Below are 15,883 nucleotides of genomic sequence, written 5' to 3' on the forward strand. Positions count from 1 at the left end.
AATTTGATGCCATTATCCACTGAGAGCATGGGTACCAAAAACCATCAACAAAGTAAATGCTGTTCGACCATGCCTTTAAAGCAGGGGTGTCAAACTCAGTTCCTGGAGGGCCGCAACCCTGCAGTCTAGTTCCAGCCCTGCTTCAAAGCTCATCTGTAGGCATCAAACTCAATTATTTTGATTAGGTGTGTTTAATTAGGGCTGAAACTAAACTGTGCAGAGCTGTGGCCCTCCAGGAACTGAGTTTGACAGCTGTGCTTTAAAGGAAAAGTTCACACTAACAAAATAAAAAAAATGTCTCTACTCTTGTTGCAAAAGTGTTTTTTTTTTTCTGTTGAACACAAAAGATATTTAAAAGTTGTCGCAGGGGCACTTCATATCATTTTGGAAGGGCACTTTCTATCCAAGACTAAAAAGGGCATGTGCACTGCACAGGTTGAGCCCTATTTGTGCACGTGCCTGCTGCCTTGGCCAGACGACTGATTCTCTGTAACCTGTAAGGACTTGGAGATGAAATTATTAGTTAGGAGCTCAGTGGCTGGCTTTGAAAACCTACAAGAAAATCTGAAATCTTGAAACAGGGTTATGGCATGAAAAAATAAAAATGAGAGAGAAGCGGCCCAATATCAAACATTGAAGTCATCAAAAACCATGATATTTGCTTGTGGAATCACAATGATCATTTTAATTATTTAAACCTGCTCGGATTTTATTTGTATTAATACACAAAATGGAGATACATTAGATGACTAAACAGTGTTTAAAAAAAATCAAAGTGCTGTAACAATAAAGTTACAAATTTTAAGGGAAGTGTAAAGGAGTTTGAGGAGTATAAATATTGCAGTTATGGTTACAACTCAGTTTAGATAAAGAAAATAATGACGAAAAAATCATTAGATGTTAATGTAAAAGAATCACGTAAAAAATGCCAGTAAATATTCTTAAATTGACTAATTTATTCACACATCTGCATTACTGAAAGCAGGAAAGAAACAGTGTGCCCTATGGTAAGCAATATCTTCATAAAACAGCTTTATTAAAATAAACGATACCCTCCCCAACCCTAATGAAACTGTCATGACGGTCTCTACAAGTCATTATCTAAACATTATATGAATCAGCAATTAGAAAAATACTACCAACTATAAAATATTGTTTATGAAAACAAATAACTAACAGATTATTTAAAATGCCCAACGCATGCTGTAAATGTGCTTTCCAGACCAGTTAAGCTCAATGACTGTCAGCTCCAGACCAGTTTAGCTCGTACATTTCCGACACTGCCTGTAGTCCCATTTAGCAAACATTTTTTTAAAGAAGCGTACCCTATAAAGAAAAAAAAAATAATAATAAAAGAAAATAAAAAGAAACAGAGTGTGTGATGTAACTGATGCATTTTATGTCATAGAATAAAACATTAAAGTATGTTTGTTTAGCCGCAAAACCTATTTAAGTGATTTAACTGAAATCCCATTAAAAAAACCTCATTGACTTTGGGATGAAGAATTTTCTTCCTTGCAACAGCTTTTAAAAAAAAGCCAAATAATGAATTTCAATCCAAGAACACCACGAGCAACACTTGACTGTGTGTAACATGTAGTTATGAATTTATTTAAAGTTGTCTAGAAAGGCAAGCATTGCAGAGGACAAGAGACGGACAATAGCTAATTTCTACTTTAGAAAAAGTCACTGCTGGGTGAAATACAAAAGAGAGAAAATTAATAAAAATGACAAAAATAGGGCTATACAATGCTGAAATATCCACCCTGGAGCTGTTTCCAAGCACAAGTAAATCCCTGTTCACAGATGAAGACTCTCTATAGTAATAAATCATAACCGTGAGGGTTTTTCCCCCAGAACTGGGCTCAATTAGTTTCTGGAAACATCTCTTCAGATGTTAAAGGGGATGGGAGATCAGAGGAACTTAAAACTTAAACCTGATTAAAAGATTTGAATACACAAATTCATCTCAGGCTCTACAAAACCACAATTTGCACTTAAAATATTTTACAGTATGTAAAAAAAATTAAAAAAAAAAAAAAAGAAGGAAAAAAACTAAAGATGTTTGGCCGGTGGTCTCAGAATCTGCGGCGTTTGTTGGCGCCAAAATCATTAGGTCCAGGACGAGGGAAGGGAAGAGGAAGACCACCTGGATTACCAGAAGCTCCCTGCTGAAAGAGAGACAGAGAAATATGCTTACACGCATGCATACTCTACACATACAGTCTTCGAAGTGTATGTGGAGAAATTAGTACCTCATTAGAAGTCAAGTTGGTAGAGCCTGTGTTTGAGGCATTTCCACCCATCGGGTTCCTGTTCATGCCCATTCCCTGACCTGTCACCCCACCATGAAAGAAAACACAGATTGTGTCATGAAAACAAGTTAGGAATACAACAGTGTATATTTAGACACCTACTTGAAGAAAAGTTTAAAATCTGGGATTAAAGTAAAAACTGTTGTGTGCAATTCACATGTTTGCGAACATTTGAGTGTTATTATATCTTTAATTGTTCATTAGATCTCTAAATTGTGCTCTGTTAGTAATTTAAGCGTGTAAAATTACTGTTCAAGTAATGGGGCTGCCTATAAACAATTACTGGGAAAAGATTCTTTTAAATCCATAATGCACACAGACTTTCAATTACAGTCGGCCAGCCCCAGGGCTTCTGATGAATTGTCATCACATACAAAAAAAAAAAAAAAAAAAAAAAAAAAAACTGCGATCTTTCCTGCCTGGCTGAGATACCATATAAAGTGGGTATCAGATGGAGCAAGAAGCACTGCATTAAATGACATTTTTCCATGGCACGTCTTTAAAATATGGAACTTAATTTTATCCTAGTATTTTCAATGGAGTTTCTGCACTAGCCTGCGGCTAATGACAACACCTGCGTTTCAACAATCTTTCATCTCTTTTTACGCCTCAACAACCAAATGGATTCTCAAGTCTATTTAACTGATTATATTTTACTTGCATTACAACATCGATGATGTAAATAAAAAGTCATGACATTGAGAATAGTCACATAAACTTTCCACCGGAAGTTCATCATTAGCTGAAAAACACTAGCTGTGCATATAACCCATTGGAATTAAGGTAAAACTTTTCAGAAATGTTCAAAAAAAGGGGGGGAAAGCAATTTTTAGGCAGAAAATCATCACTAAACATTTTAAACAGGGACTTCGAACGATGAGGATTTTTCTTTTTGTGCACTGTTAAACTTTTGAACAGTGTAATATATTACAAACATGAACAGAAGACCAATCATGGAGAGAAAAATGACAGACAAACAAAGTCAATGCCACTAATGGCAAGTTGAGTCCCTTTCTTACCTCCCATATGCATCCTCATATCAGGATCTCTCTGAAAAAAACAAAAACAAATAGTTTATTACATCAAACTTTTCAAAAATTTTTAACCCTCAAACAAAGCACAAAATAACTGAATAAAGGCCCTGATATACTACAATCTTTGTTATTTAAATGCAAGCTTTATAAAATAAATTGTGTATAAGGATGACATTATATAACAAATAAAAAACCTATAATGCATTTGTGTCATTTGCAGATCTTTTCTAAACATTTTAGTCCAACCATCAAACAAATAATCTAATGAAAAGTTCAAAAACCTTATTAAATCAGTATTCTTTTTATTTCTAACACAGTTGACTACTACATTGACCTCATAACCTGTAAAAGTACTATTATAGCACCACTTAGTGGCTTAGAAAACAAAATGCAGAAAGATTTTTATCACAAGGCAGAGCTTCATAGAGCTGCATAAAATTAGGGGGGGGGGGAAAGAAGTGATTTTTATTTATTTATTTTTTAAAAGATCAACAAATTCAGACTCACCTTCTCAGAGAAGTTGCCTCCCTGGCCCTGCTGTCTCCTCATCAGCTCCTCAGAATGGGCCCGGAGCTCCTCCTCCCTCCTCCGCCGCTCCTCCTCCTGACGCAGCTCCATCTGTTTGCGTTTCTGCACCTCCTGGCTGTGAGCCTCCTCCATTCTCCTCAACTCTTCCTGTCTGCGCAGGAGATCTGAAGCAGAGAGTGAGAGAAACAAATTTGATTGAATGCTGTGCATTTGCTTTTTGACTGGATCTACATTCAACAGACAATTATATAGTTTGGAAAAGAGTGATTTGATTATTTTAAGAGATGTGTGGCGTTTAAGAGCATTGGTTTTGTGGGCATGCTTTAAATCATAGTACATAAAACTGAGAAAAGTTTGTGGATTTGTGAGGAAAATTAGAAACTGGCAAAGTTATATTACAAAAAGGTAAACATTAAAATGAAACAATTAATTTATAATGGAAAAAAAAAAAGATTTATTTGATTAAAAACACACGTCATGTGATCTTTAACCCAACATCGGTAAACCATGACCATACAAATCTGTCATTAATAAAATATTAGTTATAGATTCAGGGGTTAAAGGGTTACAAATTACTGTTAAAGTGGTACAGCTAACAAACAAATTGGGAAAAACTTTTCAATGAACATTAATTTACATGAACTGGTGAGAAGTTGCAACAGGTGTATACTTCAGTATGTTGACATTTCTAACTGATGCTAAAGTAAGGGGCTGGTTCATCTTTCACCCGCAGTTAATTAGGAGTTGGAGGGGCGTGGCTAAGCATCTCACCAAAGCCTTCAAATTGACATCAGAGGAGGACTTCCAGAAGCAAATGATTAGATTTTGATTAGAGATTAATCAAGGAAAAGATCAAGCTTTCTGCTCTCAGTAAATTATTTTGCAGGGATTTATTGTTCACTTTATGACTAACATTGTGCACTAGCAAAATAAACATAAGCAGATTTTAATGAGTGAGAACTCACCTTGTCGCATTAGCATGACTTGGTGTTCATGCCGTGCAGCTTCCAGTTCAGTCTCCAGCTTCTCTTTAGCCTCTTTTATGTTTCGGTCGACCTGTTCGTACTGCTGCTTTTCCATTTCCATTAAGGCCTTCCAGCGCATTGCATACTCGTACTCAAATGAGCCTGGTTGGGCGAAGCGGGGAGGCTGCTCACGCTCTCTAATGGACAGAATAAGACAGGTTACTGTGTTTACATAACCGTCTAATATGCAGAATAATGTACAATGAGAACAAACTGGACCTTTATTTGTTATTTAATCATAATGTAATAAATGATTTTGTAAGTAAATACTTGAGCAAATTTTTCCCAATTGTATTAATTTATTTGATAAAGGCTGCACTAACAAATTAAACAAATGCACTAGCAAACAATGTCATAACATATACAAAACTTGAAGTTGTAGTAGTTATAATAATATTAATATTTTCTAATATATAGCAATACATAATTACAAGCGTACCAGGGCAATTTAAGCAACGTTTCATAGGTTAATCAAGCTTTTTTTAAATTTAAATAATTAACAGTATCAGCTTCCTAAAGCTAAACCCTTTCATGCAGCTCTCAAACAGCAGATGACGAAAATGGTTTCTCTAGAACCACAAAAAAAAAAAAAAGAACCAAATTGTACTGATCTAGCTCTTCATGCACATTCAAACTTCTATGTTTTTCAACATTTCTTGGATTCTTTTGTATCAAATCACCTGAAAGTGCATTTACTGTACATTTTTTTGTTATCTACCATCAGAATCCTTCAACGGCCAGTGATTTTACGAAGGCTTATTCACTACTTCCATCTCTGCCTTTTGGGTTGGAAATAAATGAGTCAATGTCACTATTTAATTCCACTTGTAATGAAATCATGGAGCTGTGTGCTCCTTTGAAAATTTTAAAACCTAAAGCCAAACAACAACCGTGGCTAAATGGTGATACCCGTAGCATTCGTCAGCTATGGAGAAAAGCGGAGAGAATATGGAAGAAAACTAAACTGCAGGTGCATTATGAAATTTTAAAAGACTCTATGATTAAATATCAGAAGGCAGTTAAAGCCGCAAAAGCAGAATACTTTGCTAATCTCATAAAAAAGGCTCCTAATAACCCTAGAGTTCTTTTTAAAACAATTAACTTAGCCTTAAACACTGAGACTACGTCTGGTCTTGCTATTTGCCAGACAACATGCGAAAAGTTTTTACAGTTTTTTATTAGTAAAATTGAAGCCCTTAGAGCTGGGATTCTGCTTCAAGACGCTTTCCTTGACAGTACCATCCCACCTTCACTAGCACACTTTTTGGATGAATTTAAACCAATCACGTTACATGATTTGGTGGACTTAGTCCTCCATATGAAGCCCTCCCATTGTTCACTGGATATTATCCCTCCACATCTTTTCATTCAGGTATTGGAGGTGGTTGGATTAGACCTTCTATCAATAGTGAATTCTAGTTTGCTGAGTGGAGTCGTACCTTCTTGTTTTAAGCATGCTGTAGTACAACCCCTTTTAAAAAAACCCAATCTGGATTCATCAGTTTTAAAAAACTATCAACCAATTTCAAAATTGTCTTTTCAGTCTAAAATCTTGGAGAGAGTTGTCTTTCAACAGCTTTCTAGTCACTTAATTGGAAATGACATTCTTGACTAATTTCAATCTGGTTTTAGGACACGGCATAGCACTGAGACAGCTCTCCTAAAAGTGTCTAATGATATTTTTCTGACGGTTGATTCTGGAAAATGCGCACTTCTAATTTTACTAGACCTGACTGCGGCATTTGAAACAATACATCACAATATCTTGATTGAGCGTTTAAGATTGTGGGCTGGGATTCAAGGAAATGTTTTAAATTGGTTTAGTTCTTATCTTTCAGGGAGGACCTTTTCTATTGAATTGGGTAACTTTTCTTCCTCATCTGCATGTTTGGAGTGTGGTGTCCCCCAAGGTTCAATTTTGGGCGCAGCTCTTTTCTCTTTCTACATGCTTCCCTTGGCGGCAATTTGTAAGAAGCATAATGTAAGCTACCACCTTTATGCTGATGATACTCAGCTTTACTTGCCTATAAAAATGGGAGAAAATTCTGTTTTACAGTCCTTTTTCACCTGTTTTAACGAGATTAAGGAATGGCTGGCTGGTAATTTCTTACACTTGAATGAATCAAAAACTGAAGTAGTAGTGTTTGGTCCTCTGAGTGTCTGTGAATCTACAATTAATAATTTAGGTTCGATCAAGCCTAAGGTCCACAGTCACGTAAAAAATCTTGGAGTTACTTTTGACACTTAGTTAAAGTTTGACAAGCAAATAAACTCAGTCGTCAAAAGTGGTTTCTATCAATTAAGGAACATTGCCAAATTGAAGCCTTTTCTTTCTTTTAAAGAGCTGGAAACTGTCATTAATGTTTTTATTATGTCAAGACTGGACTACTGTAACTCTTTGTATTCTGGAGTTTCACAGGCATCAATAGCACGCCTGCAGCTGGTTCAAAATGCAGCTGCTAGGCATTTAACTGGGACAAAAAAATTCTCTAGTATCTCACCAGTTTTATTGTCTCTTCACTGGCTCCCAGTCCAATTTAGAATTCAATAAAAATTATTGCTTCTAGTTTTTAAAAGTTTGAATGGTCTGGCACCGACTTACATTTCTGAGCTTCTTCACTGGCACACTTCATTGAGGCCAATCAGGTCTGAAAACACATTTCAGCTAGTTGTCCCCAAAACGCGGTTGAAATCAAGAGGTGACAGGGCTTTTTCTGCTGCAGCCCCCCGACTGTGGAATGATCTGCCTTTACAGATCCGGTCATGTTCTTCACTGCTTTTAAGTCTCATCTAAAAAAATCACATTCTGTCTCTTGCCTTTGATTGTAATTAATTTTAATCTGTTTTATATATTTTGCAAATTTTTTATATATAGGTATAGATTTTGTATGCTGGTCGTTTTGTAAAGCACTTTGGTCAACATCTGTTGTTTTTAAATGTGCTCTATAAATAAAGCAAACAAACAAACAAACAAACAAACAAACAGAATGTCCAAGACTTCATTGCCATAGCATTTTATTAGGAACTGTATCTGGCTTTGGACTAGACTGAAACACTGGTGCATCATGCTTTCTAATCTCTTGTAAAATGTTTTTTTAATCACATTATTTTGATAACCTCTATTTATTTTGTTACTTGTTCACATGTAATGTAAAAAGTGGGATTAGGATTATTTGATATTGTGAATTGACTTGATATTGTACAGTTACATCGTGTGCTGAAAGCTCTGCGCAATGAAACGCATTCACTTTAAAGATTTCCATTGCACAAGGGCAGATTGTGTATGTGCCGATTAAAACACAAGCGCATCAGAGCACACCGCATGTGCTGTGCTTAAAGTTTAAATATTCTGCTCAGTGGATATTACGCTCGTGTACATGTATTCTTTTCTATGCATGAAGAGCACATGCTTATTGGTAAAGCAAACTCCACCCAAATGACATATTGACAGGAAGTTCCCGTGAAATATACTTTTTCCTGTTGCTTATAGCACTGTTACTGTGGTAAAAACACTGTTAAAACCTCTCAATTGACATTCAAATTTTTCTGTAAATAAGTCTATAAGAAAATAACTTTATATTGTTTCACAAGTTAATAAATAATTACAACAAAGCATGCAGAATTTTCATGTTGGTCCATCCATAATAAATATTTACAGTTTTTTTTTTTTCCATGAATCAAAATTCTAATGGCACACTAGCAAAAAAGTACATCAACTTACTTGTGATATACTGGGTTTTTGTTAATGAGTCTCTCAGGAAGCCCCTCTTCCTCATCAAGCTGCTCCATTGGCTCAATGGTAACAGGCCGGGGGAATCTGAGTTTAAGAGGAATAATCAAGCTTAATTAACCATCTATTATTATCACAAAAGGAACAGAACATTACATATAAGCAGAAACATAAATACTTACGCAGTAAGAAGAAAAGCTCCATCTCCGCACCGGTCCAGAGCTTTCCTGGCAGATGGCTTGTTAGCAAACTCCACAATTCCCTTCCCAGTTGGCCTGCCACGGTCATCAACAATGACTATGGCACGTTCGATGGGACCAAACATGGAGAAGGCCTCCTCCAGAAGCTCATTGGACACAAACTGAGGCAGGTTTTTAACCGTCAGCGCAGCACCATGGGTGGCAAATCGCACACGAATCTGCCGTCCTCGGAATATGGTGTCATCCAGTTCAGCTTTTGCGATGTCCGCAAGCGTCTTCGTTTCCTAATAATGAGAGAACAGCAAGTCAGGGTTAAAGCCTGGTTTATACTTCTGCGTCAAGTGACCGGCGCAACTCACGGCGCAGGCAACGCGCGTGGCTGGGCATTTATACTTCTGCGCGCTGTCTCCGTTGGTCTGCATTAACACTTCCGAAACGCTAGTGGGCAGTGAGGTGTAAATGTTCCTCTGTGTCGAGTTTCTTCGCTTCTGTTTTGCTATTCTGAACACTTCCTGGATGTACAAGTGACTCAAACTCGCTCATTTTGAGGCAGGAACCAGCGGACGTGCAACAACTTTAACCATGAGGTAAACAAAGAACAAAACTTTCCATCCGGAGCTCCTTCACGGGACTCCACACTTGTAAACAATCGCTCGCGCCATTCGCGCGGCTCTCGGTCCCGCCCAGACTCGTCGGCGCTAGCAAGCCGACCAATCACAGAGCTTGCGCTACGCGTTGTTGCGACGTGTAGTTACAATTTTTGAGAGGTGCACATCAGTGACGGCGACGGCCACGGCGATGGGCTATGCGTCAGCGCCGTAGCATACGCCGGTGTTTGACGCAGAAGTATAAATCAGCCTTAATGTTGCATTAGTCTTGTAGTCTGAGAACATTGAAAAGTATGGTACAATGATAACAATTACAACCGTTTTTAATTGTCAGGTGATATTCTTAAAAAGTACTCTCTATTATCATAAACAAATCACTTAATCAACTTGTGCCTTTACGATTATTTTTTGGTTTCAGTAATCACATAGAGCATAATTAAAAATAATAAACCCAAAAATCTTTTCTGTGCATCGTGTGTTTTTGGACATAAATGAAACACTAAATTCTACTGTCACAATACTGAACTTTCTGTACTGAAGTGTTAAAGCGGTCCAGTACTCGCGAACATTAAAGCATTAATAAAATTTACTCTTTTTTTTTTATTACAGTACCGATTGGTACAGGAACTCCCGTATTATGCCAACACTTGTAGCAGGAATAGAAATATTTTACATATGAAATTACATTACCTTACAAACACTGCCAGTCAATGAACTGTCAAACATAATATTGCGATCACACTTTATTTCTTATTACTTTATTTTATAATAAAAATTCTAACATTTTTCCTGGTGACACTTTGCTAAAGACGTTCTTAGAGATATTTCATAAAAAAGCCTTCTATAGTTATTAAAAGCAGGACTGTCCAGTAGAATGTGCATTACAGTAAAAGGAATTGTCCAGGACAAACACTGAGTGGGCTCTTGCCACAAAAAAATAAATATGTAATTGATTTGTGTTTTTGCCATGAAACCAAAACTAAAGTGAATCTACAGTTGGATGTTTTTTTAGTAGTAGGCAGGAATGAGAAAGCAGCATTGGTTTGAGTCAATACGGTTATGTTTTAGGTTTAGCAACCACATACAGCAAAATTAAAATGAATAAAACCAAAAAATATATTGCACATTTTGTGTTTATAGACATTGTAGAATTTAGTATTGTGACATTACTGCAATTTCAGTACCAAAAACTACTGAGATATTAAAAACAATACTGGGGTTTTGGAACTGAAATTTTAAAACCTTTCATTTCCCGCTAACATTTAAGCAATGCTAAAACGGACACTTTTTTTAAAAATCACAGTACCAATTGGCACCGAAAATCCAGTATTGTCAACACGTTGCATTAATATAAGTATTTTGAATCTACAGTTGGTTGTTTTTTTTAGCAGTAGGCAGGAATAATGAGCAAGCAGCATTGGTTGGAGCCAATCCAATTATTTTCGGAAGGTTTAGCCACCACATGCGGCATTATTAAAATGAATAAAACCAAAAAACTTTCTGCGTTTTTAGTGCTATTAGATGTAGTAGAATTAAGAGTTGCAACGTTACTGCAATTTTGCTACTGAAATTTCCCGCTAACAGTGTTTAAATGTTAGCGGGAAATGGATGTTCCAGTATTGTGCCAACATTAGTAGCATTACTAGAAGTATTTTACGCATGCTATTCTTTCACCTTACAAAAACAGTCTATCAACAAACTGTCAAGCATAATTTTGCCATCACACTTTATTTCATGGTGACGTCTAACCAAACTCACCAGCCTGATGAAGCCAAAGCCTCGATCCTTGTTGATAAAAATCTCCGAAGCCTTGCCATACTTGGAGAAAAGCTTCTCCACATCTTCCTCTGTGGTTCCGGCAGGTAGGTTGCCCACAAACAGCCGGCTTCTCTGCGTGTAGGTCTTCTCACCAGGCTTCTTGAAGTTCTGCAGGTCTATAGTGAAACCAGCATCTGCAGGACAGAAAACAGTCAGTCAGTCAACATCACTCAATTCAATATAAAGTTTAATGGTGGTGTAAATCCATGAGTTTCACTTACTAGGGCTGCTCTGCTCTCCAGCATCGGTGTGTTGTCCATTGCTGTCGGCTCCAGTGGGCTTCCTCTGCTGCTCCTGTTGGGGGTTGGGCTGCTGTCGCTGTGGGCCGTGATTTTGCTGCTCTGAACGGGGTCCTCTGTTTCCTTGCATCTTTTTAAAAACACGGATAGTCAATAAAAGATTTTAAGAAGACAATTTGGAAAAACTTGACAAAAAAAAATTCTAAATTGGTTAATAACACCTCTAATAATTCAAACCAAAATAAAAATAATAAATTAAACAGTAAATCTACAAAAGACTAAACGGGTCGTTAATTTTAGAAGATCAAAGTAGACATTTATAAAATGGTGTTGGAAAGACAGAAAAGAAAAATTGATTAGAAAGCTAACTATTGTTTTAAATAAACAAAAATAAATGACAAAAAAGAAAATATATTAGACTAATCAATGACCAGGGGCCTGTTTCAGTAAGGAGGTTCAAACAACTCAGAGTTTAAACTTGAACTCTGAGTTGATTTACCGAGAGATTAAAAACTCTGAGTTTTCGGTTTCAGAACAGCTGATCTGAGTTGGGTCAATCAACTTCGAGTAGACCAACTCAGAGTTAAGCGCGCACACCGTGACTATAAAAAGGCATTATCAATGGAGCCCAGACATTACGAGTGACTATGGCAATATCTTATAAAAGAGATCACCATTTATTTCTCCAGCTGAACTTGATGTTCTCATGCAAAGTTATAGCAAATATGAGTGTATATATTTGAAAAGAAGCAACCATCAGTGAAGAAGAGACAATTAGCGTGGGAAAACAGCGGCTCAAGTCAATGCCTAATTTCACTTTTTAAGTATTTAAATATTTAAGTATAATAAAATAAGTAATAATTTGTGACGTTAATATTTTTTTCTAAACTTTTTTACACATTTATTAGTTTTAAATGATTTAACAGTGCACTTATGTGTCTGCCTTTTTTATTGATCAAGTGATAGAGGTTAATATAACATTTAGAAGGTAAGCAGTACTAAAAATAATTTTTAGAAAGAATAATAATCCCATTAATCTAGTTACAGTGCATATCGAAGGTGAATTCAATTTAATTATTTATTAAAAAAGCATAAGCCATTCTAGTACAGTTCTTCTGTGTGTGACAAAAATGTAGGCAATAGCTATTTTCCATCTAAATATATTACATAAATTTATGTGCAAAACTGGAATATTGCATAGAAGATGCGAATAAAATTCCATCCAACGAGTCAAAGAGAAAAAAATCGTCACTTCCTGATTAAACTGGCACCAAATATCAACAGTAAAAACAGAATTTGCTGTGGTAGAAGAAGCTGCGTCAATTAATTCTTTATTTAGCCTAATTAATGTACTTGCGCCTCGATGTCAGAAGACAATGCTGAAACACAATAAACACGTGGAGGCGTCTGAAGCCATGAGACGCGGAGACTCTTGACACGCACCAGACGCACCAGGAGGTAATTAATAATATACACTAATACTGAAACAGTTAAGGCATTTTAGAATGACTAAGACAATATTTAAGACATGTTACAGTGTGCTCAGCCTGCTGTTTGTCCATTCACACACATTTTCATTATCATATGATCATGATCTTTTTTTTAATGTACATACTGTAATTTGTTCAGTAAAAGTGTTTCCATCGTAGTTTATGCGCACATTTTCTATTGAATAAAAGTTTATCCTACTCAGTTATGCGCGTTTTTTTATACATATTTTAAAAAGTTATGTGCATCATGACGTTTCTATCAATCGTTTTTTGCACGTATCCAAAATGAGCATTAAAATAGGTGGGTGGAAACGTAAGGCTAAGGCGAGAAATACCGCTTCATCTTTAAAAAAAAGGGAGGAGACCGACAGAAACTCAGAGTTTAGAGAATAAAACCTGCTTCTGACCAAGTTAGATTCACAGAGTAAGTTACCACAGTAACTGACTCTGAGTTAAAGTTACCTTTCTTTCAGTAACAGGCTTGACTTACCCTGCTTTCTCGAGTTTAACAAACCTGCCATTTTGAAACGGAAAACCCAGAGTTTCTCTCATTTCAGGGTTGAAATACTCTGAGTTTTCACTTAACCTCCTTTCTGAAACAGGCCCCAGGTATTTTAAAGTAAATAATAAAATAAAAGGAGATGTATGTACATATATTTATGACTATTAATTTACTAATAATGCATATTTGACGCCAAATTAATGCATAGTAGTAGACTTTTTTCATTAAATACATTTACTCACTTAGCTCATTTAACTTTTATCCAAAACAACACAACAATAAGTAAATTATTGTGAGTCATCATCCAAGTATACAAATAAAGAATAAAATAAAAAACAGTAGAACTACAAAACACTAATTGGACTGTTCATGTTAGAAGATCAAGGCATTTTTTTAGAGAAAAAAAAAGGAAGTTCTTTTATAAAATGGTGTTGGAAAGACAGAAAAAAAATGGACTGGAAAGAGAATATTTGTTTAAATTAACAAAAACAAATGACAGAATAGAAAATATATTAGACTAATGGAGGACATTTTTAAACAAATTAGAGAATAGAAGGTGATGTATAAATGTTTATACAACAATTAATTTAATTTTATTGCATAATTGATGCCAACTTAACGTTCTTTAATTGACTTTTTTTCCCCATAAATTTATTTACTCAGCTCATTTGAATTTTATCCAAAGCAACAACACAACAAAATTAAGTAAATATTTCTGAGTCTTCGTCTAATGCAGTAACTTACACAATAAAAAAACTGGAGTAACTTAGATCTACAAAAGACTAAACAGGTTTTTAATTTTAGAAGATCAAAGTATTTTTTATATCGGGGAAAATAGAAGATATTTGTGAAAAAAAGTGTTGGGAAGAAAAAAAAGAAAAAAAGAAAAAGTATTTTATAGAACAAATATTAGAAACAGAGAGTAATCGAGGCTCGGTATTTTTTAAATAAACAATGAATCAGAAGGCGATGTGTGTATATTTATACGACTATTAATTTACTAATATTGCATATTTGATGCCAAATTAATTTTCTATTATTGACTTTTTTAATAAATACATTTACTCAGCTCATTTAACTTTTATATAAAAGCAACAACACATCAAAAATAAGTAAATAATTCCGACTCCGAGTCTTCGTCTTATGAAGAAAACAATCTTAAATAATAATAGTAAATAAATTGGAGATCTACAAAAGACTAAACGGGTTGTTGAAGTTAGAAGATTAGAGTAATTTTTATATCGAGAAAATGGAAGATATAAAAACGTGAAGAAAATCGACTAGAAAGTGAAGAATTGTTTAAATCCACAAAAATAAATGTAAGCTAACGTTAACGTTAATAGAAAACATATTAGAAATAGACAGTAATGGAAGACCGGATAATTACAAATAAATGAATGAATAAAAGGTGATGTATAGGTTATACATTTATACGAACATTACTGTGCTAATAATGTATATTTGATGGCAAATTAACTTTATTGTTCAGTAATAGATTTTCGTCATTATGAGCGTGTTTTTTGGGTGAAATTTGGGCTCTTTGTTTTCAATTGTTTGATTCACTGCTAACGTAACGTTAGCGTACGGTATTTTCTACTATTCTACTACACCCTATTCTTATATTTATATTTCATCGGTTAAAACTGAATATCTTATATTAATCCGCGTAACTTACTTGCTTTATTTTACGTTATTTATTGTCCCACTTGCGTAATTAGCGTTTGTGGCTTTGCAAATCGGAACGTGAGCCGGTGAGACGCACTCAACGCAATGAGCAGCACGAGCTTACATAAACCAACAGATTCAATCAGGAACAAACACATAATGATTCCGCACAAGATATTAAAGAAAACAAGCATCAAAATACCTTTTATACGAGTTATTAATCCGCTCCAGTAACACACGCAGCGTTGGTCACAAAGAGGAGAAGGGCGGAACGTCGTACAGCCCAACCTGCTACCTTCTCTAACTGTTCATTGGCTGGAGTGGGGGTTTCCGGCGTAAAGATTCCTTCTTCCTATTGGTCGATTTCGTGTCAATAAAATGACGTTTGAATATTGCAGTCTTTTATTGGTTGCTGTCGTTTTGAAACCAGTCGCTTAGGCCTTCTACGCCGTTTTACGTAGGAAATGACGAAAAAACAAGCTTGTAAGCGGCGTGGTTTGATTAAACATCAAGAAAAGGATCGAAAGGTGCTGGCGCCGACCAGCGTTTAAACGAGGAAGCGGAATGTTTTACACCATTATGTCTTCATTCATTCTTTTTCCTTCGGCCTCCTTTCCTTAGACCTTTTATTCACCAGGGGTCGCCACAGCGGAATCAGCCGCCAACTTATCCGGCATATGTTTTACGCAGCAGATGCCCTTCCAGCAGCAAATTCTGTTCTGGGAAACA

At 35.7% G+C, this 15,883-nt stretch overlaps 1 protein-coding gene and 1 long non-coding RNA gene across 5 annotated transcripts in view; one reads left to right on the forward strand and one right to left on the reverse strand.

Annotated features, from left to right (window-relative positions):
* The window catches only part of LOC141385802 (uncharacterized), a 7,137-nt gene extending 2,130 nt beyond the window's left edge, over window positions 1-5,007 (forward strand). Inside the window, exon 2 of the long non-coding RNA XR_012406823.1 lies at window positions 3,837-5,007. This is a non-coding gene — a long non-coding RNA (uncharacterized lncRNA). The remainder of the gene's footprint in view (window positions 1-3,836) is intronic.
* nono (non-POU domain containing, octamer-binding) lies at window positions 1,538-15,427 on the reverse strand. 4 transcript variants are annotated; one of them, NM_201579.1, is given in 10 exon segments: window positions 1,538-2,171; window positions 2,256-2,335; window positions 3,335-3,365; window positions 3,857-4,041; window positions 4,843-5,039; window positions 8,624-8,719; window positions 8,815-9,116; window positions 11,199-11,392; window positions 11,480-11,627; window positions 15,165-15,251. In NM_201579.1, coding segments are annotated over 9 exon segments (1,326 nt in total). In that variant the 5' UTR covers window positions 15,165-15,251; the 3' UTR covers window positions 1,538-2,078.
* Between the last annotated feature and the right edge of the window lie 456 nt (window positions 15,428-15,883).

This window comes from Danio rerio, chromosome 5 (genome assembly GCF_049306965.1).
Source record: "Danio rerio strain Tuebingen ecotype United States chromosome 5, GRCz12tu, whole genome shotgun sequence".
Lineage (NCBI taxonomy): Eukaryota > Metazoa > Chordata > Actinopteri > Cypriniformes > Danionidae > Danio > Danio rerio.